At 42.1% G+C, this 21653-nt stretch overlaps 1 protein-coding gene across 1 annotated transcript; it reads right to left on the reverse strand.

The window, feature by feature from the left end:
- Positions 1 to 669: 669 nt before the first annotated feature.
- Positions 670 to 20407, reverse strand: CEP63 (centrosomal protein 63kDa). The gene is made up of 15 exons (XM_010012639.1): positions 20364 to 20407; positions 18525 to 18705; positions 16528 to 16623; positions 14185 to 14310; positions 13202 to 13315; positions 10566 to 10799; positions 10158 to 10303; positions 9242 to 9376; positions 8497 to 8611; positions 6329 to 6526; positions 5818 to 5888; positions 4716 to 4731; positions 3755 to 3960; positions 2886 to 3192; positions 670 to 828 (listed from the first exon to the last, which is right to left on the reverse strand). Exons 1-15 carry the CDS (start codon positions 20405 to 20407, stop codon positions 670 to 672), a joined length of 2148 nt encoding a protein of 715 aa, XP_010010941.1.
- Positions 20408 to 21653: the final 1246 nt, after the last annotated feature.

Raw genomic sequence — 21653 nt, forward strand, 5'->3', positions numbered from 1 at the left:
TTTTATAAGAGCTATGTCCATAATAAGAATTCAGGCATTCATTCCTCAGCTATTCTGTAGTACTTCAAGCAACGTGCAAGGCAAGATAAAGACACCAAATACTATAGAAACAGTAAAAGGCGGAAGTTTCAAGAACCAGGAAATATTATGAAATTCCAATAAGGGGAAATTAGCTGGAGAAAATACAGGTAGCCTAAAGGAAACAAGAATTATATTGCATGTTCTTTGAAGAAGGTGTTGATTAAAGTTCCTGAAAAAAGGCAAGATAAGCCACAAGAGATTTACTCTGTATATCTGCATGAACAAGAAAAGAGGTGGGGTTTTAATTCTGTTTTATTTCAATGTTTTTACATATATAAAATATACTTAAAATACATTAAAATCAGCAAATGGTTTGCTTCTAAAAAAACACCACTATCTCTTTGTGAGTGCACAAACACATAACTGATGCAGCTTTCAGACCTACAGCAAGCTAACGCATTTGTGGGGCAGTATTGTTCATCAGTATCTAACATTTTAGATAGAGAGGAGTTTCCTTTCCTCAACATTCATCCTGTTGATTCAGCTCAAAGTGGGAGATGCAGCCTCTCACTCAAGCTCCAGTGGCACCTCCGCAGTCACAGTTTGGAACCACGTAAGCATACCAGCATTCAACTTGAGTAAGAAGCATTATTCCTGGTGCCCAAATTGCCTCACTATCTTTTCACTCTCCTTTTTCAGTTCTTCAACATGAGCATTTAGGCACTCCAGGATGTGCTGGGATCTCAGTTCTTCTTCTTCCAGGTATCTTGCAGCTATCGATCCAACTGAAGCTGTAGGCAGGGGGTACTAAAGGGAAACAAAACGACATCAAGCATTCCTTCATTCCAAGTTTCAGCAAAAATACTACTGATCCATAAACCATGCCAATAAATATGCTTCTAAGGGCTCTTGTGTCATTTCTATCTTATTAGGCAGACTATGCACTCAGGTTTCATGCTTGTACCATAGGTAAATCTCCCTCCCAACAGTCTCCATCCAACAGCAAAAGCCTCCCATCTCCACAGAGGAAGTACAGACTAGACTCCCATTGCAAATGCAGCTCACCGAACATCACTTCAGTTCAGCCAGCAATGGTCAACAGACTACCCAGATTCTTTTCTTTACAGTCAAGAACTATTCCTGCTACTCACATCACTTACCCACAGTTCTTAACTTACAAAAATAACATTGTAAACTAGGCTTAATTTACGAGTTGATGAAGAGAAGCTTCCTGCACAGGGCCTGGCAGGTGAATTATAAAGTTACTAAGGGGCTGCTTTCCATTACAGAAAACTTGCCTTAGTGTCTTGGCAAGAGAACATAACTGGTTATTTCCAACTGGAGTCCTATGGGGGTTTTTTTGATCTTTTATCAACAGCCAAGAACAAAGGAATACAGAAAAAAGGCTGCAGATAACAAGCAAATCTCTCCTACCCCACTACTGCCTGCTGATGAGAAATCTCCTCTCAAGTTCCTGAAAATTAACTCTCTTAATTCTCCTCTCAATGTCAAAAGAACTGATTTAAAGACACTGGAGCCTGACCATGAACAGGGAATCACAGTCAATACCAGGAGAAATATCTGCATTTCCTTACAAACCTTATTTCTACCTCTCAGAACAAGAAGTAGCACATTCTCTTCTATCAAACATTAAGCCCTAGAGCTCCTCAGGCCCTTAACTGGAACTGTTTGCACTTCAGTTCCAATCCTGCAATCTGAGGAGTTTCCATCTGGAATATTACAGTTCCCTAAGGTCCCAGCATGTGTTTTCTGGACATGCCACCAAGCTAATTTAGTCTTGAAATAATCAAGACCTATTCTTGGTAGTAAACCTCACCAAGACCTACAAACCTGACAAGCCTCCACTTATCTGTGCACCAGCCTTAAAGACTCTTCTCTGGGCTCCCCACAGAATTAACTGTTGTCACTGCTAACACCACACAACCAGAGGAGAAAATACTCCAAAGACTGCTAGGGGAATACATCTGGAGCAAGGACCAGTACTCAGGATTTTCCCCTCCTTGAACTACTACAGGCCTGTCTGACCCAGGGTATGACGATTGCTCTGTGTCCCTCTTCCATCCCTGTCCCTGCACAGGTCAGTGTACAGCCTCACCATTACAGTGGGTACCAGGATATATGGTCTCAAACACTAAAGGAAGAAGTGATTGAGTCCAAGTTTCCTGTATCTTGGGCAGCTAAGCTGAGGTAAAAGAGCAGACAAGGTGCCAACACTGCTCTCTACTTAAAAAGGTATCACCAGTGACTGAGAAAAATAATAGCCTCCCCTTGTGCAGTGAAGCACCAATTTCAGGCTCTCCTATCAGCCAGAATATGTGGCTCTAAGTTCAGTGTACTGACTACTGCAGTCCCATTCAGAGGGGTCAAACTCACCCTGTGCATTACAGCGAACATAAATGTGCAGCACTAGCTTTCAGATTCACCCAGAAGCTCTATGCTGAAATACTTGGCACTCTATATCCCTTCTGATCCTCTCCTACAGACCCAAGCCAAAAGCTGAAGCAGAATTCTGAAGTGACATAAGCAGGTCGTGGTACACACTGTGCATGATGTATAGCACCAGGATGGAGAGAATCATAAGCTTCTGGATTTAGCTTAGCAATTACACCAAACACGAAGCCCTTCCCCAGAGACTTCTGAAGAATAACCACATGGCTCCCATGTCCACGTATTAACCATCCAGCAGTGGTTTCTCCTTCCTATTTGATGTTTGATGTATGCTCACATTCACACACACCATGCAGCCAGATCATACATTCAAAAATCTGGCTCCTTTTGCCAGGTGAGAACCCAGCTATATCCTCAGCTGTCTAACACCAACCAGCTTCTATACAATGGCTTACCAGGGGCACAGATTCTCTCTGGTGATTTGAGATGGACTGCTGAGATGCTTCCTCTGCAAAATCTTTGTTTCCATCCAGCACGTGGAACAAAGAAACCATTCCCGGCAAGGTGCCCAAAGAAAGTGACTCTATGGAGTTCTTCCTGGTGGTATGGGTGGGTAGCTCACCCGTCTCAGGGGTCACAGTCCTTATTTCATCAGTCCCCCATCTCTGGGGCTCCCCTTGATGATGCTGAACAGATCTGTCAGGCTGGCGATGTGTTCTCTCTGCTTGTTCATCATGTTTGTGCTGTGCTTCCCGAGTTGTCCTGAAAGGCAGGTTTGAACACGTAACTGTTTGACAGTTTGCCTCTTAGCAGCTGAACTTTAGCAAACACTTGTACAGAGATAACAATCAACATACAGGTTACCAATAGCCCTGGCAATCCAAACTGGCTCTTTTATTTCCATAGGACTTCCAGATGCCCATCCAGTCTCTACAGAATTCTCTCTCATTCTTCTGCTATTGTAGATGCCGCAAACTACAGTTTGCACATCCCAGTACTGCAGAAGAATGGAGCACAGCTACAAGGGTCATATCTAACCCCTTCACCAAAAAGAGCACATGCTGCTCCTCAATCAAAGAAAAAGGCAAAGGCAGTCAAAAGATAGTCAAATACTAGCTGGCTTTGCAGAACACGAACCAGCTGGGACTAAAAGCTACTGCATTACTTAAAACGTAAAGGCAGATTCCAAAATAGTCCTTGTGTTCTCCCACACATACTATACGCTGGAGACAGATACTATACATAAAGCATGTCATTAAAACCCCACGTCTCTGTTCTCCTCCATAATAAGGAAGCAGCATCCTGGGATTCATGCAACACTCACCTGTACTGCACATCCCTGGCCTCAGACTCTCCTCCTTGCATCTGCTGAGCAGTGCCCTCTGGTTCATCCTGGCAGACCTGCCAAGGGAGCTCTGGTTTTGCTCTGGCCTCTGCGAGATCCTTCCGCAACTGCTGGTTCTCAGATCTTAACTTCCTTATTTCAGCAGCATAGTCTTCAGTGAGTCCTCTGAGGACGACATCTTTTCCCTAACAGACAGAGAAGGGCTGAAGTTGAAAGTTCTGATTTGCATAGTCAAATCCAGAGCAAAGGCTGTCAAGCGATTCCTTAAGGCATATCCTCTAATGTCAATTTTGACTGGCAAGATTTGCAAGGCTTTCGTAAGAGCAGATCAATTATATATGCCTTGTTGTGTTTGCATCCAGACAAGCTGTGTTGATCTGCCTAGGAAAGGAAGTTTCTCTCACCACTGGATGCTTTTGATCACAGGAAAATATAGACTGAGAGTAGGTCAGATATACCTGCCTCTGGCATTGGGATAATAAGAAGAACTCTACGTGACCTCGAGTTCTCCTACAGCTACATAGTATTTTCAGATTCGCCCACCTAGACACCTTTCAGTCAAAGCTGGGAACACTCAGGTGGCACCCCAAGAAACTGTCTCACTCTGAGCAACTCTCCAGGAATCAGAGTAGCAGGCTTTTCCTACAGGTTAAAGCAGCACATAGCCCAGTGGCTAAACACACGAACAAAGCTGTTTGCAAAAACACTTCTAGATCCCCTCACTCAAATTAGCCAAGGCCTGAGGCAGTACTTACAAAAGGCTGTGCATACACCTCTCCACCTGGGGCGACCCATAGTCCCTCAGAAACAGTCACCAGTAAAAGTGAATTTATTTGTGTTTTCTTTTTGGAACTCTGAACAAATTGCTCCTCCCCATCTTCTCCTTAACCAGGTTCAGTGGATATAATTTCCATTGTTTCTACTCCTGCGATAGTCCCACTTTCATTTTGCCAATTCTATTAAATTTACATGCAGTCATCACTGCTGTACCCAAGGACTTTCCAAATGTGCATTAGAAGAACCTCGACTGGATCTTCTTTTGCACCGTGCTATGAAGTTTTTGGGAAGTCAGGCACGCAAAAGCCCATCCAGCACTTCAAGCAGAAAGTAATGGGCCTTGGGTCATTTTAGTTTCAAATCAGCTATTCGAATAGAAAGCTTTGGTTTTATTCTCCATGTCACAAACCACAAGTTTTCATTTAATACTATCCCAAGAACTTTTGACAATCACCCCAACTAATATGAAGTGCTGAATATTTCCCTCCCACAGACTGACAGGATAAAAGCTCTGACATTATATTCCCATCAGGTTTTCAGCTGTCTGAATCCAGCCCTTGCCCCCATAAAGCATCCATTCTAGTTCATGTGAGACAGAACTTGCAATCTAGCCATTTCTTCCTTCCTATAGGCACTAAAATGAACCACCTTCAAGGTATTATTCCTACCAAGACTGCACCTCTTCCATGAGGGCTCCCCTTCTCCCCTCTGGATGAGGTGGCCTCACCTAGCCAAAGTGCCTCTTCTCCGTGCACTGCCCCAAGGCATCCAGCCCACATTCCCAGGCTGCAACCTGCCTGCGGAGTACAAGGGACAGCCCTGCTGAATGGCTCCTCATGAGGAGGGAAACATGCTCTCACCCCAGAAACTGCAAGGACCACAGCAGCTACAGCTCTAACACAAGTCAAAAGGACATCACAGATTTAGAATCAGGGGTTTGAGGTAAATTGTCATAAAAGAGAAGTGTAAAATGTACTAAAAAAAAAAAACCCAACAAAAATCATTGGCCAGATCCCATGGAGAAGAAACTGAGATGATGGCTCTGTTTGTGCAGTTCTCCTCACTATTCTCTGACCAAACAAGATGCTCAGTGTTTCTGTACCTTGATTCCTCACAAATTGCCCCTTTTGCTTCTGTTTTAAGTTCACTGAACTCTAAAAAGCATTTTGAGAGGCCTGGGCAAAGACCATTACTGTTCCCAGGTAGGGGATGCACAATGTCCTTCCCATCTTTGGTCCCTAATGCGTACTTCTGGTATACCACACTCTGCTTTTTTCAGCATCTCTGAGAGATGACGGTTTTCCAGCCTCAAGGTTTCCAGCTGGACCAGAATTACCTGAGGAGACAGAAGCAAACAACAAGCTCACAAAAGAACACAACAGATGCCCACAACACCCTACAGTGATTTTGCACCTTCAATTCAAGCGCAAGTACAAAGCAAGTTTTGGGCCATTAGTTCTGCAGGGAGCCTATAGAGAAGGCCATAAAAATAACTAGTCATTTGCTTTAGTTTTCAAAGATGTCATCATGCAGGCCTAGTTAGCTTAAGTGATCTCAAAGAATTCTGAGGGACTGTCAGCTACTGGTTGGAAAAGAAGTAGCAAGACAGATTCAGTGACCACTACAGTACTGAAGGTTTCATCAGAAGGGTCTCAAAGTCTGTGGTCAAAGGCTGGAAAGAGAAGGGAACTACTAACATAGCTGAAAACTAGGATAGTATTCCAAGCCTTCAGAACCCTTAAAGAGACAGCATAAAAGTCTTTTGCCTTTTTTTACCCTGTGTTCCACTGCTTTCCTCTCTGCTCTTTCAATCTCTGTTCTCAGCCGTTGTTCTAGGTCTGATGTGGAGCCACTTGCAGATGCAATTGTGATGTCTCGCTGGTGTAACTCTTGTGTCAACCTGGAGATTTCCCTTTTCATCCCTTCTAGCTCACTGCTGTGAGTCTGCTCAGCTTGAGAGAGCTGCTCTTTCAGCTGGAGGAAGATATGCACACACCACCCATGAGCTTTTAAAATATGTTTCAGCAAAAAAGCAAGAGCATTGCACATGGTAATGTGAAATCTAAGAATTGGAAACAAAAAGCTCTATGTAACAAGCAATCTGTGCACACTTGTCCTTCTTGATTGACAACTACCTCATCACAATCCTTTTCCACACCATAAATTGCCAACTGGGACACCACATCAGTTACATGCTATGGAGTACTTGAGAAGATCCATAACTGATCAAATCGCAGTCAGTTTAGCTCACCATTTACCCTCCACGGCCAACAAAAGATACCCAAAGGTTTACCATCACTGGACAAGTACAGTAACACTTTCATAATATAACTTTGCAATTTGCCACTCTGCCTTCCTGAGGCAGAGATGGTATCTTTAAATAGCTCTAGCCAGACTTTCTTCCATGTATTTCTCCTAAGCCTTTTGAATCAATATCAGCTTGTAGCAACTAAAGCCACCCATGGCAAACTTCCATAAGCTAGCTATGCACAGGGTAAAAATATACCTCTTTGTTTTTGTAACTCCATTTGATGACCACTGGTCCCTGCATTATGAGAGAATAATCATTCCCTATTTACTTTGCACATGACAGACATTTTATTTTTAGTATATTCAATCTCATATATCTCTTTTCTAATCTGGTAAGTCCTATTCCATTCAGCTGTTCCTTGTATAAAAACACCGCATGCCATCCTTTTGGTCATCTTTTTCCATACCTTATCTTCTTTTATTCAATCTTTTTTTGAGATGGCAGACCTGCACTGCATACAATATGCTGGTAAGCATACTGTATATTTATTCAGTGACATAACAGAACAACAACGTAGCATAATTTCTTCCCTAGCATTCCATTAGCCAAAAATATTAACTACTCAAAACACCAGGATTTTTCCTAAGAATTACAAGCATTTTAGCAAAGTGAACCAGACGATCTCTGCCTAGCCATGTAAATACTATACATATGGTGATTTATCTCCATGTCACCCCAATGCCTCCCAAGCATATAAAACAGAAACAACCATAATAAATCTCCCTTTCCTCCCCAGCAGCTTGTAGGAGACTCATTTATTGTGTGGCTGTTTAAATGTGCAGCCAAGCACATATCTCTGGCAAGATCTGCACCTCTGAACGTTCAGAATAAAGGATGAAAAGACTTTCACAGACGTGAGGTTTTTCACTCAAGTCCAGTAACGTTTCTACTCTAACCAGGCTCCAGCGAAATCTCTCACACTAATTGATCTAGACCGTTATTAAAAGTCAAGCCTTTCGGAAGGCTGTGACTTTTTACAAGGGCCTGTCGTGACAGGACAAGGGGAATGGCTTCACATTGACAGAGAGGAGATTTAGGTTAGACATTAGGCAGAAGTTCTTCCCTGTGAGGGTGCTGAGGCACTGACACAGGTTGCCCAGAGAAGCTGTGGCTGTCCCATCCCTGGCAGTGTTCAAGGCCAGGTCTGAGCAACCTGGTCTAATGGAAAGAGTCCCTGCCCATGGCTGGGGGTTGGAACTGGAAGAGCTTTAAGGTGTCTTCCAACCCAAACCATTCTATGAAAACCCATTTCCTCCCTCTTCTTCATCCTGTTGGGATCCTGTATTAGGCTTAAACTTGTCATTCCAGGCCTTAATTTCTTTGCGTATTTGTCCCTCCAAGCACTAATTCAATTATCTCCACACTGTAGAGAAGTACTGCGTGATGTAGGGGCACCTAAGAGAAGCTCACAAAGTAAGCCACAAAGCCAAGAACAGAAACCTGCAAACCTATCAAGTCCTCATTTGGCAGATCTGCTCCTTACCCTGCAGCATATCACAAACTCCATAAGACTCCCAGCCTTTGGTCCCATCTGGAGCTTTGCTAACCATGCACTGCTGAGACACATGACACACAGAGGAAAAGCTGACTCCACAAGTGCCTTTCCCACTCTCCAGGAACAAAGCAACATTACCTTTTTAATCTCTGCCTTTGACTCAGTATGGTGTTCTTCCATTGACTGCAGCTCTTTGATATTCTCATCCAGCTCTTCGCTCAGCTGTACACACCTTGCATTTGAAGACACCAGGCTGGGTGCCAAATGTAAAACTATAGATTAGAATACCCCAAGGAGGAGGACATGGTCAGAGAAACTTTGATCTTCCAAGCAGCCTCCTATATCCGTCATAACAGAAACTGGACTCTTAACCTAGAATTTCCTACCAATCCTTTGGTTTTGTTTACCAAAGTCATTTCAAAAGAGATCAGGAAACTGATCTAACAGATAATAGCTGTTTCTTGTTTGTTTCTTTACCATATTCAGATTACAAACTTCCCCTGCAAACATTAGTCTGAAAACCACAAACTTAGAAAGGAAGACTTGTTTATAATTCTTATTTCACAGGAAGGTCTAGATCTGGTTCTTACCAGCTGACTAACAAAGACTCCTTAATCTATTAGGAATGAAGGTGCTAAGCCTAAGCAAGCCAGAACATGGAGAACACCCACAGTGTGCAGTGAAAAGCAGCCAACCAATTAGCAAAACAGCCTCTCTATTAAACTGCAAAATGAATAGCATTTGATTTCTTTAGCTTTTTTATATTTAAAATAAGCCTACGAAAAAACAGTGGGACCGGTTAACTTAATGAATACAATATATTAGGTACTGTATTATTATCCGAGTTCCACTGCACATCTGGGAGCAGCAAGAAGTCAACTACCTGTTCTCAAGATGAGTCACCTCTGACTGCAAGTGCTGTTCCTTCTCCTGGGCAATATCCAGCTGCAGTAGTATATGCTCCAGCTCTAGCCCTGGACAAGACAATTGTTTCTCTTGCAAACGTTCCTCCAAGGCCCTAAGCAGAAACATGAACTTTAATCTCAACACAGAAACATCATGTCTGAGTTCACAGGGAACATCACCACCAACTTTCCTGGAATTCTCTGAAAAATACGCAAAACTCAACAGTAGGTGACACCTGTGTGCATTGTGAATATGCAAACATACCCGCTGGATGACAGCCCCCTGTTTGAATTCAGGCTGACTGAATAAGACTACATCCTTTTGTGATGCCTCCCTGCCCCAGACAGTCTCCCTGGCATTAGCAGACATCCAGCCTGCAAGAAACAGTGTGGCTGTTTAGGTAACATAAGCCACAAGTTTTTGACACAGCCATCAGAACAGCATGTTGCCAGTGCAGAAGTGGAAGGCCAAGATGATTCTGTCACACAGGTAGTTACCTTACCAAGACCCTAATCTGACAACATTAAATTGGTGAGAACTTTTACTTATGTTAACAAGCACATTATCAAATATTGAAAGGCCTCCAGTACTTGACTGAAAAGGCCTGGGGAAAGCAAAAGAAATAAAAATCAAAAGCCCTGTGCTGCCTCCAGAAACCTAGCTGAGGAGAAAGCTGATTCCTTCCACACTCTTCACTGAGTATCAGTTGATTTCAAAAGCAATGCAATTTGGCAAATGCTGCAAGGAAGCACAGGATTTGTGAGAAACTACAGTGTACCATTCTATGTATCAACCAATACAGATCCAGCTGCATGAAAATACTTCTACCATCTTCAGTGGGAGATCCTGAACTATATTCAAGAGCACAAGCACCAGTCAGGCACAGATGCTACCTGATGAGCAGTTCTTTTGTGCAAAGAGTTTCCGTCGCTCTGGCCAGCTCGTTCTGTAACTGTTCCTGGTGCAGCTTGGAGCTGTCAATGAAATCTTCTTGAGACTGCAAGGTGGCTCTAAGCTCCATCTTCTCATCCTGTAGAACCTGCATGGGAGGGGGAAGGAATGACTGTTGCAAGATGGACTAACAAAATCAGTGTGTTGTAATGCACCGAGAGGTTGATCAGATTTTTAAGGAATCCTTGGAAATACTGCAGAGCCCCACATGGGTGCAAAGCCAGTTTTGAGGCCAATCAGGAACTTTAAAAGAGCTCTAGAAAGAGACAAGAGCTCTGGGATGAAGAGCCTCCCTGCTACTTCTCACAGCACTGCTTTATATTCCATTTCCTAACAGTTCCTCCACTGACCTCCAACATCTTCTTGGATTGCCTTAACTCTTCTTGAACTCTTTGCTGATCTTCCAGAATCATCCGATTGTTTTTGGTCAGGTCATCCACCCTCATGTTCAGCCTCTCCACCTCCAACTCATTGGCACAGATAGCATCATTGGCCCTCTCCAACTTGCTGGTTAAATGCTGGATTTCTGATCGGCTGGCCAGCTCCACCGACTCCAGAATCTGCTTCCGATTGGCAAGCTGAGTCTACTAAAAGCAACTGGTTTGCATTAAAGCTGAACTACAGAAAATACTGAGTATCAAAACTACATTCAAAACAACTACTGATTTCTCTGTGTAATGAGTCACAATCTCAAAGTAAGTAACACTACCTTGCAGGGAAATAGGGAAGGTACAGTGGGTAAAACTTCAGAGGGCGAACAGAATTCATTAAAAGAAAAAAAAGAAAGAGGGAAGGGGGGAAATCTCCGATTCCAAAAGGGGTGAAAGAGAATTCGGGAAAAGAAGATCTCAAATCACTCAAGTTGTCTGAGTATGAGCTGTCTAAAAACAAATCTGCCTCCTATTTTTCTGCTCATTAACCTAAGGCTAGACCAGGACAAAGGGCAGTATGTAAGAAGGTTTATAAATACCATACACAAGTAGAGATTGTTAATTCCACACCAGGATAGAAAGCAGCTCTTGGTGCACAGGGGAAAAAAAGAAACCACAACCATCAAACAGACCAAAAACCAAACTGTGTGTAACAGTCAATTATGTTTTGCTTTATGCAGTAAATATCTGGTTCTAACAGCTTGCGAGAATGCTCACTTTGAATGTGTCATTGTTTTAATGGCAGACAAAAAAAGTTAAAAGGAACATATGACTAGCAAACAATACATGCTCTATTATTTATAGGCACAATATTTCATAGCATTTCTTTCCACATAGCTAGCTGGTGAAATTTAATAAGCCAGCTCTCATATAAGCTTCTAAGAATATTCATTTCATATACTCCCTTTCTGTACAGTACCTTATAATTTTTAAAGGCTGAAACAAAATATTTGAGTACTCTTTTACTCCCAATTTTTAAGAGTAGCAATTCCTGCGAGCTTCAGAATCACCACATGCCTTGATTTATTGCCTGACACGTAATGCCTCATAACTGAGAAAACTATAGAAACTGTGCATTTGGAAGACTATCATATAATTTTGATTACAGCCTTTTCATTATTTGAATAGTCATGACAGAAAACATAACCAGAAGGGGCAAGAGTTTAAAGTACAGCCTTTACCCAAGAAAACAGAGTACCAGACTACTTCTGCATTAAGAAAACATTTAAGCTATCTCTTATTTCCAACCACAGAACATGCAGGACAGCCCAGAATTCCAAGTTTCCCTTGTTGGCTTTAGAAGCTGCAGGTGTTACAGGAATGCGCTCATCACTGTGCAAGAATGCCAGGCTTCCCTAGGCTGAATTGAAAGATATGAAGGGAAGCCAGCTGAAAGAAAAGAAAGGGGAAGTACTCCATGGCCACAGATCTCAGCTTGACCTTGTGCCACTAAAAAAAACAACCAAGGACACAAAATGCACAGAAACATCCAAGGCAAAAATTGAGCACTTTCATGCTGGGCTTTTCAAAGAAATTGAGGATTCATGCAGTCTGTTCACAGCACCTCTGCACCTAAGTCATCTACACCACTTAGGAAAAATCTCCCAAAATCCCCGTTTTTCTGCTGCACAGTAAGAAGAGTTCCTATGCACTCCAGTGTAGCAGCCTGCACTCCAAGGACACATCTGTTCTCAAACAATTGAGCTATCAATGATACAAAGACAGCAGAGCAGCAAGACCTTCTGCTTAAGGACTCTCTCTGCATTTGTAGATCTACCAGTGTCAGCCTCTCACAAAGCCGCTGTCAGAGTCAGCTTCAATCCTGTCATCACAAACTTCCTCCTTGCAGGAGCTTCCACTCAAGAGCAACTCAGGAGCCCATTAAGTGTAAAGCCCCCAGCAAGAGCTTCTTATCAGTGTCTGCTGTGATTGTGTCAGTGTGACTTCACAGCTGTGCTCTAGGTCAATTCATCTTGCTCTGCTTCAGCAACACTAACTCACTGAACGATTAGCTTTTCCAGAACTGCAGCCCCACTACTTCTTGCTTTTAAGAGACATAGAAAAAGAAAGTGGGGACAGGAGGGAGGGGCTGAAAACTGCTATTACTGCAGTACTTTGCAGAGGTAAGTGCCTGTCTTAGGTGAGGACTATTTTCCAGCATCATCCTCTAAGCTGGACCCACAAGATACATACTTAGCAACTGGCAGGTACAGAGCTTTGAACTAGGTGACGTGATGTAACAGCTATTTTAAAGTGTCATATGCTGTGGTGTCTGCCTCCAAGTGAAAGCTTCATCTTCTCTACTAATTGGAGGGGTGGTAGGGAGAACTCACAAGGTTGATCCAATCTCTGTTGACAGACTCCAGATCTTTTTTTCCATTCAGCACTTATACAAGTAAACCTTATTCAACTGGGACATTAAAAGACATTTCAATGGCAACCTAAACTGGATTCAAACCTGAGAGTTTTCTTTAGTCTCTCCATCTTCCCCCCTCCTTCCCCTCCCTTCTGCTGCCACAAACAAAACAAAAACTTCCAGCACATATTATCTGTACCTGAATGAGCTCAGACTGCTCAGCCAAAGCCTTCCTCTGTGCTTCCAGCGATGCCACCTGCTGCTGGTAAAGCAAGCGCTGCTTCTCCCAGTCAAGTGATTTTTGACGAAACTCCTGTAAGGACAGCAGGGGTGGCTTGGAGCAGGATGTCCATGCAGTTGACAAGAAGGCCCCCTTCTAGTTCATATCCATGTTTGCTTTCGCTCTCCACCATATCCTCATGCACCTTTCCCCACAGCAGGGAAACCATTAGCCAGTCATTTGATGCAACAACTCAGCAGTATAAAACCCCTCTCATACTGTGCTTGCTGTATTTCTTTCCCTCCTGAGTTAAAGCATCAGTGTCAGTTATTGCTGTTTACAAATGTTAAGTGCTAAAAGATTCATGGCTAATTTCATGGATTTGCTGTCAGACGTTTAACAACTGGCTTTAGCTTCCAAAACATGCTGCTATTGAAATCACCAAGATGACAAGTATGAATTATAGAATTTTAATGCTAATCTCTGCTCCACAAATTGGACACTACATCAGTCAGATGTGTTTGTTAGCCACATCTTCAGGGCACAGTAGAAGAAAATTGAGCGCGGTTGAGCACTGAGTAGCAGGAAGATTAAAAGATGAGACAAAGTTGAGAAGAAGTGTGACACATAGCTCCCTCCTCCTCAAAGAAGTGAGATGACAACCTCACCACACTGGAATTCATTCCATTCACATAATTAATTACTTTTCCAGCACCTTCTTCCTTTTAGTTAGTCTAAAAACAGTGGCATAGTCTATCCTGTGTACTGAAGCCCCAATGCAGGAAACCAACCACCTTTATTACCCAAGCAGTTGAGACGAGCTAGACCTAGAGCAGATAGGGAGTACTTTTTGAGCAAGATTCATAGTCCCCTTCCTAGTTGACTCTTCAGTAACCAGCGAAGCCCAGAAAGTCAGATAATGCACACAAACTCTGGTTAGCACTTGCTTTTTAACTACACACCTCCAGCTTCCTGGTCAGTCGGCTCATTTCGAAATGGTCCTCCCCTTGTCTCTTGCTGGCTTCTCCTCTAGCTTCTCTTAGTTGTTTCTTCTGCAGCTTCTCATAGCTCCTCCTCAGCCTGGACAACTGCAAGGTGAAAGAGCCAACTTTGTTGGAGGCCTCAAGGCAAGAATTAAACAGCAATTTGAAAGAAGGCACACAAAATGGCTTCATACAAACAATTCCCCTAATCAAGGCTGCACTGCTTGCAAGTGAAGACTTCTAGTTGTATAACAAGCCTATCATACCAACAGAATTGAAAAATATGACGAGTTGTATAAGGGTAGCAAGATGCCACTGAAGTCGTGACATCAGCATCTCTAATTAGCCCTCTGTCTTAGCACTATTAAAACATGACTGTAATATTGATAAGATGGAGGTTTACACGTAACTATTACTGCAGCAAGAGCATAGTACCCTTCTCTCTACAGCCACAGTAATAGCAGGTAGTACCTGCAGTTGATCTCCTCAGAGGAGCATGTCACACCACACATGGGGTGGGAGGTCTTATGTGATTAAAACACACTTGTGAAGCTCAGGTGGGAAACGGAACTCTTCTGCTCAGTGGGAGAAGGAAGATTTGAGAATTGCCATTATACATAATATCAACACTACTTCATGTGTCATTTTCTACTTAGATACACTATGTATTTCACAATGAGTGCAGAATGCCAAGAGAAAATATCACTCCTATGCCTACTGCTAGAATGCTAAGTCATATCAGAAGCAAGAATGAGGAAAAAACTCTTGACATTTAAATGACCTGCTGTGCAAATAAGCACTTGTAACTTTCATGGAATTTTCCATCTGATAAGCTCCCCCCAACTCAACTATTAAATAAAAAGTTTCCACGCAGCCACTTGGATTTGAGAAGTCACCATTCCAATTTTACTGATGGAGAAAGCTAAATCCATGGATGAAGGAGTAGGACCATGAGAAGAAAAAGCATCTGAATCAAGACCTCATACACTGGTCACAAAAGGTTCTCCAGGGCCCTGAGTCAGCAAAGTACTTAGGCATGTAAGTACTTTGGGAATGGACAGACATACAGACTTAAAAGTTAATATACCAACGTCTTTTGCCAAACACAACAGGAGATTACAAAGATGGTTGAAAGAATAAACCTGTGAGTTAGACACTGTACCTGTAATTTTACAGTTAATGGTGGTAAACCGACACAGCAAGAATTTCCCCCAACAGTACTAAGAACAGAAGACTGAGGAAAACTGGAGCTTAGTGTCTTCTACATTAGTACTGCAGGTAAAATGCCAGCACATTGCAACTCTGACCACAACACACACTCTGCATTTCAGCTTTAGCAATTTAGGCAGACCTGCCAATGCAACTCAGCTTTGCTTTGCAGCTTATCCACAATACCAGTGGGAACATCTAGTGAATGAAAGCTGTTAGTCATACTGAATAGTAAGGTGTTTTAAATGAGGACAGATGGCTTCTGTCATCAAAGCTGAGACTACCAAATTAATTTAACTTATGGCTTACAGTGAGCGTAAACTAGGCCCAACCCTCCAGAGGAAACAGGTCAGTGCTCTACTAGCTGTTCATGCCATTTAATTCACTGCTACTGACAAGCAAGTGGAGACAGGCAAAGATTTAAGGCATAAACATGGAATGCTGTTATACCACTTGCAGGACACTCCGCATGTACCACCAGGCAGTGAATAATAAGCCTTTTGAGATGAAAGCTATTAAAAAAATATTTTCTAGTTATACTTAGTTTTTATTAAGTGTATTAAGACTAATATGCCTTGAGAGAACAAAATTCTTACCAAAAAAATCAAGAGTCAATGGAGGCAAAAAGAAGATGAGACTACATTCCATTCTCATTTCTTGGTCCCGTATGATCCAGGCCAGCTACACCACCACCCTTTTTCAACGTCATGAAATGCTGACTGAGCAAACTGCTGCTGTCTGTACCCATGGCAACTTCAGAATAAGCACAATGGTGACCAGGGTGGATGAACACAGGACATTTTTGCAGTAAAATTCCGCAGATGTCTAACAGATGAAAACTCCAACAATACATCTGCCACACATCTCTGCTCCAACAGCTTTCTGTTTGCACCAAGTTCCTCCAAAGCACAAAATATGGGCCTAATGAAGCATCAAAATATTACTTTGCCTACACTCAATGCTCTTTTTTTTCCCCCTAAGAACATAAAAATTAAGAGAGTAGGAAGTTTAAAAACCATGACATTAAACAAAAGTAATGCTGCAAAGCATTTCACCCATCACTTTGTATATCAACTGGGAACTAAAACCCAATCTTTTCTTTTTGCAACTCACCTCCTCCTGAAATTTCTTCAGCTGCTGTTCATATTCTCTAGTCATGCCCTGTTTGGCCTTTTCCATGTCTTCTACCTGGTGACGCAACACGTCAACCTGAATGAAGAGTTCAAATAAATACCACAACAGAAGTAGGCTTTATTATCAGTAGGTACTAGGATCAGTTTTCATTTCATAAATATACATTACAGTAGGACTGATAAGTGACCATTAAAGGATCCTGATTCTGCACCTGTCAATGGGGTCACTCACTATGAATCAGATTAAGTCTATGCTTAAATCTTTGGCAGGCTGGAGCCAGAACTGTTTCTGTTCTGGCCTCTTGTTTTGAGCCAGTTTCTGGTTTGCAGTTTTGGGGATGAAAATGACAGCTTTGGCTTGTGTCAAAAGGTTATTTCTATCTGGTATTTTCATCAAATGCCTCACAAACATGAATTATGATTTCAAACTATCTACCAAGAGAAAAGACGGCCATGTCGTTATCTTACTATGCTCAGGTGAAGCAGAGATTCCACATAACACATGGAGACAAGAGGAACAAAGAAAGAAATGAGGCTCAGAAACTCATGGGGAGGACTTCCCTTACATTGATTCAACTGTTCCCATGACTCTTTTGTGTTCCCCTCCTGCCTATCTGTTTCCCATCCCCAACTGAGAGTGGGCGCCTTTCTAAGTGCAGGTCTGAAGGACATCAAGCAAGTAAACTAAAACTAACCACCACAGAAAATGAGTGTATTCAAACGTGTGAATATACTCCAGCAGTGACTTTAACCATAGTCTACAGTTCAGTTTTGAAATCAATGTTTGCTTGTGGTGGTAAGAAATATTTCAAAAGCGTCTTGAGAAAACACAATTGATAATAACAACGATAACCTACATGATAAAAATCACTGTTCTTGCAAGTATCCTGTGGCATGACTCCAGATTTAATAACTCTGTAGCAAAGACATTCATTTCAAAACTTACTGTACAGACCAGTAGAAGCACCTGACCATCTCGACAAGAAACTATATCCTTCTTAACCCACTGTAGCTACAACCTATCACATTACTCAAAGCTACAGCAGTACTTCAGTAATTTTGAGGATGTAGCACAGTTGCACAAGCACCCAATAAACTCAACTACTTGTGCAGTTATCAGCTGGCTTTCGACCCAAGAAGTCAAAGCAACTTCAGAGAGCTGCCAAAACACAATTTGTAGCAGAGTCTGCCAAAATAAATGACACAGCAGCTATAAATATAAGGACAAATTTTAAATACTTTCAGAAAATGTCAATGTGGTTAGATCTTAAGATACAGCCACTCAGACTCCTGCTGGTTTCCTGTGATCCAAGAAAAGATACATCAGTTCATCTGCACAAGTGCAAGTTTATGGTCCACATCCTATGCAAAAACATCACCTACTGATGCTTTTCCACCAATACAGAAATTTTTTGCACTTCTTCCCCCAGGCCTTTTATTAAAGGCTTCAAAATCCTGGGCTGCAAAAAATGGCCCTTGGAGAATAAACCAACAATATCTTGTTGTAGTTCACACCACCAAATGTTTTTCCTACCAATGATGGCAGGTTGCTGGGCTGTCGGTTACTGTCGTAGCCAGATTCTGGGTTCTCTCTAGAAACTCTGACAATTCAATCTGTGGCTTTCCACCAACCCCTGGGGAGTTGATCACTTGACTTTGAATTATGAATCAGACACCTTGTGCCTACAGGCTCCTTTGTAAATGCTATTCCTGATTTCCAACTCTAAGACAGGCTCCTCTTTCACCTAGCACAGCTATTTACCAAAGTTAACCCCTTGCTTTGGCTCAGCATTTAAATATTAAAAAAAATCCCAAAACAAACCACCAACCAAAACCACCCCAAAACTGATGAAACAATCCCAAAACACATGTCCATGCCAAGTCAAACTCTGAAATCCAGGTTCAGTCTTTATATTGTATTACAATATGTATAATACTCGGGTTGACACCAATCAGAACAGTATGAACCTCAGGTACCTCCTTATATTTTTCCTGCAGAGCCACCCTGGCAGAGGAAAGTTCTTGCTCTCGAACACTCAGACAAGCTTCCAAAGCCTGTGTCTGTCCTTCCCATTCAGATTTCTTGTGAGCCACCATAATGTCAATCTGCTTCATCAGCTCCTGCAGCTCAGCTTCACAGGAAGTCAAGAACCCACCACTGGAAAGGAAAGATGCTGAAGTTACAAAGCAGGCACCACCCAACACAGGTCCAGTGTCCCATCCCAACAAAGTCAGCAGAACAAACTGACTTGCACCAAGGGATCAACTCTGCACTTGCAGTACTCTGACCTCGATGAAATTAGCTGGCAGAGAAATACATTTAATAGTTGCTTTAATCCCATTCTCCAGTGCAGTATCTCACACATGGTATGTTCATGTCTCTGGGCAGAGATCTAAATTTGGCAATGGCCAACAAAGAATACTTGTGAAATCCCAGTGAGAACAAATGACCTACACATTTTTTATGTAGGGGGTTTGTCTTCTATACAGAGAACCATTATAAGCACCTATAAACTCCTATCTCTTTGTCTCAGTACTATGCATTATCTAAGTAAAGCAGAACATGCTTTATCCATATTTTTTATTTGCCTTAATTGCTCTCCAGGCAGAGGCATTTTATACCAAGTTTCAGTCAACACAGAACTCTTAAAGCCAACCTATCAGCTCCTGAAAACAGAAGCTTATCACAAATACAGACAAAGCCCTGAGTAGAGGGGGTTGGATGACAACATGATAATGAAGAATAAAACATTTGCAATCCATTGGGAGAGCATGCTCCCTAGCGACACTGCACTTTCTAATTTGGTGCAGTAATTACTGAAGCCAATTCAACTAACTCCTCTAAAACTTCACAAGCTGCTAAGCCAGGGACAATATTAAGGCTTGCAAGATGCAGCCCTAGAGGCCAGTGAACTCCGTGATGATCTGTACCCCTTTAATTTGCCTGTCAAACATGAAGCACTGAAAAGAAATGGAAATCAATAGGTTAAGGAATTGAAATTTCTCTGTTCCCCCAGGGCATATGCACACTTCACAAGTTCGCAGTTTTTTGGGAAAGAAATACTTCTTAAAGGAGCTAAAATCAGTTAAATTTAAAGTTCACTCTGTCCTGTGAGTTAACCAAAAATTAGCAGCTATTATGCAGAGCAGGAATATTTCCTTCACAGCATCTGCTAATATAAAGTTAAGTCTAAACTTGATTTCTGGTACCAGCTCTCTACCAGTAAACTTGTCACATTCTCAAAGATGAGTATGAAAATAGTATCAATGACGTTTGCTTCACACTTGTTTAACACATAAAACATTTTATTTCCTTTACTGGCCCTACAGTCTTTCTCAGGGATCCAAAAGTCTAGATACTTTCACCTAAGACAGAGCATTAAGGATTCTTCAGAGATAAACAGGACTCTGCAGTTTCAACACAAGCAGGAAATAATCAGATGTTTTCAATAAAAAAAGATAACAAAGTCATGTCCCATTAACCTTGCAAGGCTGTTTTATTCACACCTTTGATTACTACTGCTCCTGATGCTGGATGGTAGGAAGGATTTACAAGAAAAACAAAAAAAGGAAGTTTTCAGGAAGAGGTGAAGCTAAATTAAGACTATAATACCTGCGAAGGGATTATTGCAAACAGCTAACTCAGTGACTTTGCACCAGCTGAAGGCCACTGCACCCATGCTTGTACACCAGCATGCGACAGTGGACAAACTCCAAAGCCCTTATTTAAGCAACAGAAGCTTTGTCAGATACCACAAGATTTGATTTTGAATAAGAAGGAATGTTAATACTTCAATGATACTGTCACATACATACCTCCCCTGCCCATTTCTTTGCATTCCTTCCAGCAAAGCCTCCATCACTAAATCGTGGTGGCTTTAGCAGCTAGGAACATATGCAACTGCAGCGGTCACCCATGGCAATGTATGAACAAGGCTACTTCTCCACCCAGCTGCAAAACAAGAAGTTTGAAACATTACAATTAGCACACAATTCCATGCAAGGATAAACAAGGGTCATCTTCATGAATCTGCAAGCCAAGTATCTGCCAAATAAAGGAAACCAGATTCTTCTACCAAATCCAGCACTACCAAACTGCAGTAATAGAATTGTGTGAACTAATAAATGTAACTAATAAACTAACTCAGCAGCAGCAAAAGAGAAGATGCACTTCAGCAAATGGGCAAACTCAGTCCACTGGGACTGGCACATCTCCTGGGTGCACCAAACTGCGGAGGATCAGCAACACTTCGTGCCAGCCAAGCCCACCATTGACAGGGAAATTTCTCGCTCAGGAGAAAACTCGTAAGTGGCAGTAAGAATCTATCCGTAAGTTAGACCTCTCCTGCATGTCTTTGACAGACTAGGTTAAAGAGACCCCCTAGTGATGCGTTCTGAATGCGAGTTCATGATCACATTCAGAATACATCACTAGTTCATATGGTTGTGAGAATTTCTTTTAAGATAGCACTAACCCTTTAAAAATTCATCTAGTGCCTTAAGCTATGAAAATTAAGTTGCAAAGGTTTACAGTAGCAGTACATTGTCTTAGTTAAAAATGACATCCTTTAAGTCACAAACACATGCATAGGCAGACACATAGAAGTTTCATGTATTTGTGAAGCAAGAAAGGTTTACATTAAAGGCAAAAATGGGGAACAAAAGAGGTAGGATTTATTTCAGTGGCTCCTCCATGAAACTGTGGCTCTCTAACAGAAAAATGGTTAAACTTTTTGTACCTGAGGGTACGAAACTAAATTTTGGTTTCAGTCTGTGGACATATTCACACAATGTGTTAGGGTTTTCAAAACATTTGTGCACTTTCTCAAGTATTTAGAGGTGGATCCTCACAGCATCTTTCCTCAAAGATCAATATGGCATTATTAAGCAACCAACAAAAGGGGCAGCAGGTCACAGAAAGTGAGACCTTCAGAAACGCAGACTCAGCTTTGCTCCCTTTCACTTCCATCAGAGCTCCTACCCTGCTCCTACAGCTCTTTAAACCCCATCCAAGAGAATCAAGCCTGTCTCCCGCTGGGAGCTCTGATGTATTTTAAGCCACGTACAGAAAATATGTACTTCACTGAGGAAAGAAAGAATAATCCC

Source organism: Nestor notabilis, unplaced genomic scaffold, assembly GCF_000696875.1.
Source record: "Nestor notabilis isolate BGI_N333 unplaced genomic scaffold, ASM69687v1 scaffold18914, whole genome shotgun sequence".
Classification (NCBI taxonomy): Eukaryota; Metazoa; Chordata; class Aves; order Psittaciformes; family Psittacidae; genus Nestor; species Nestor notabilis.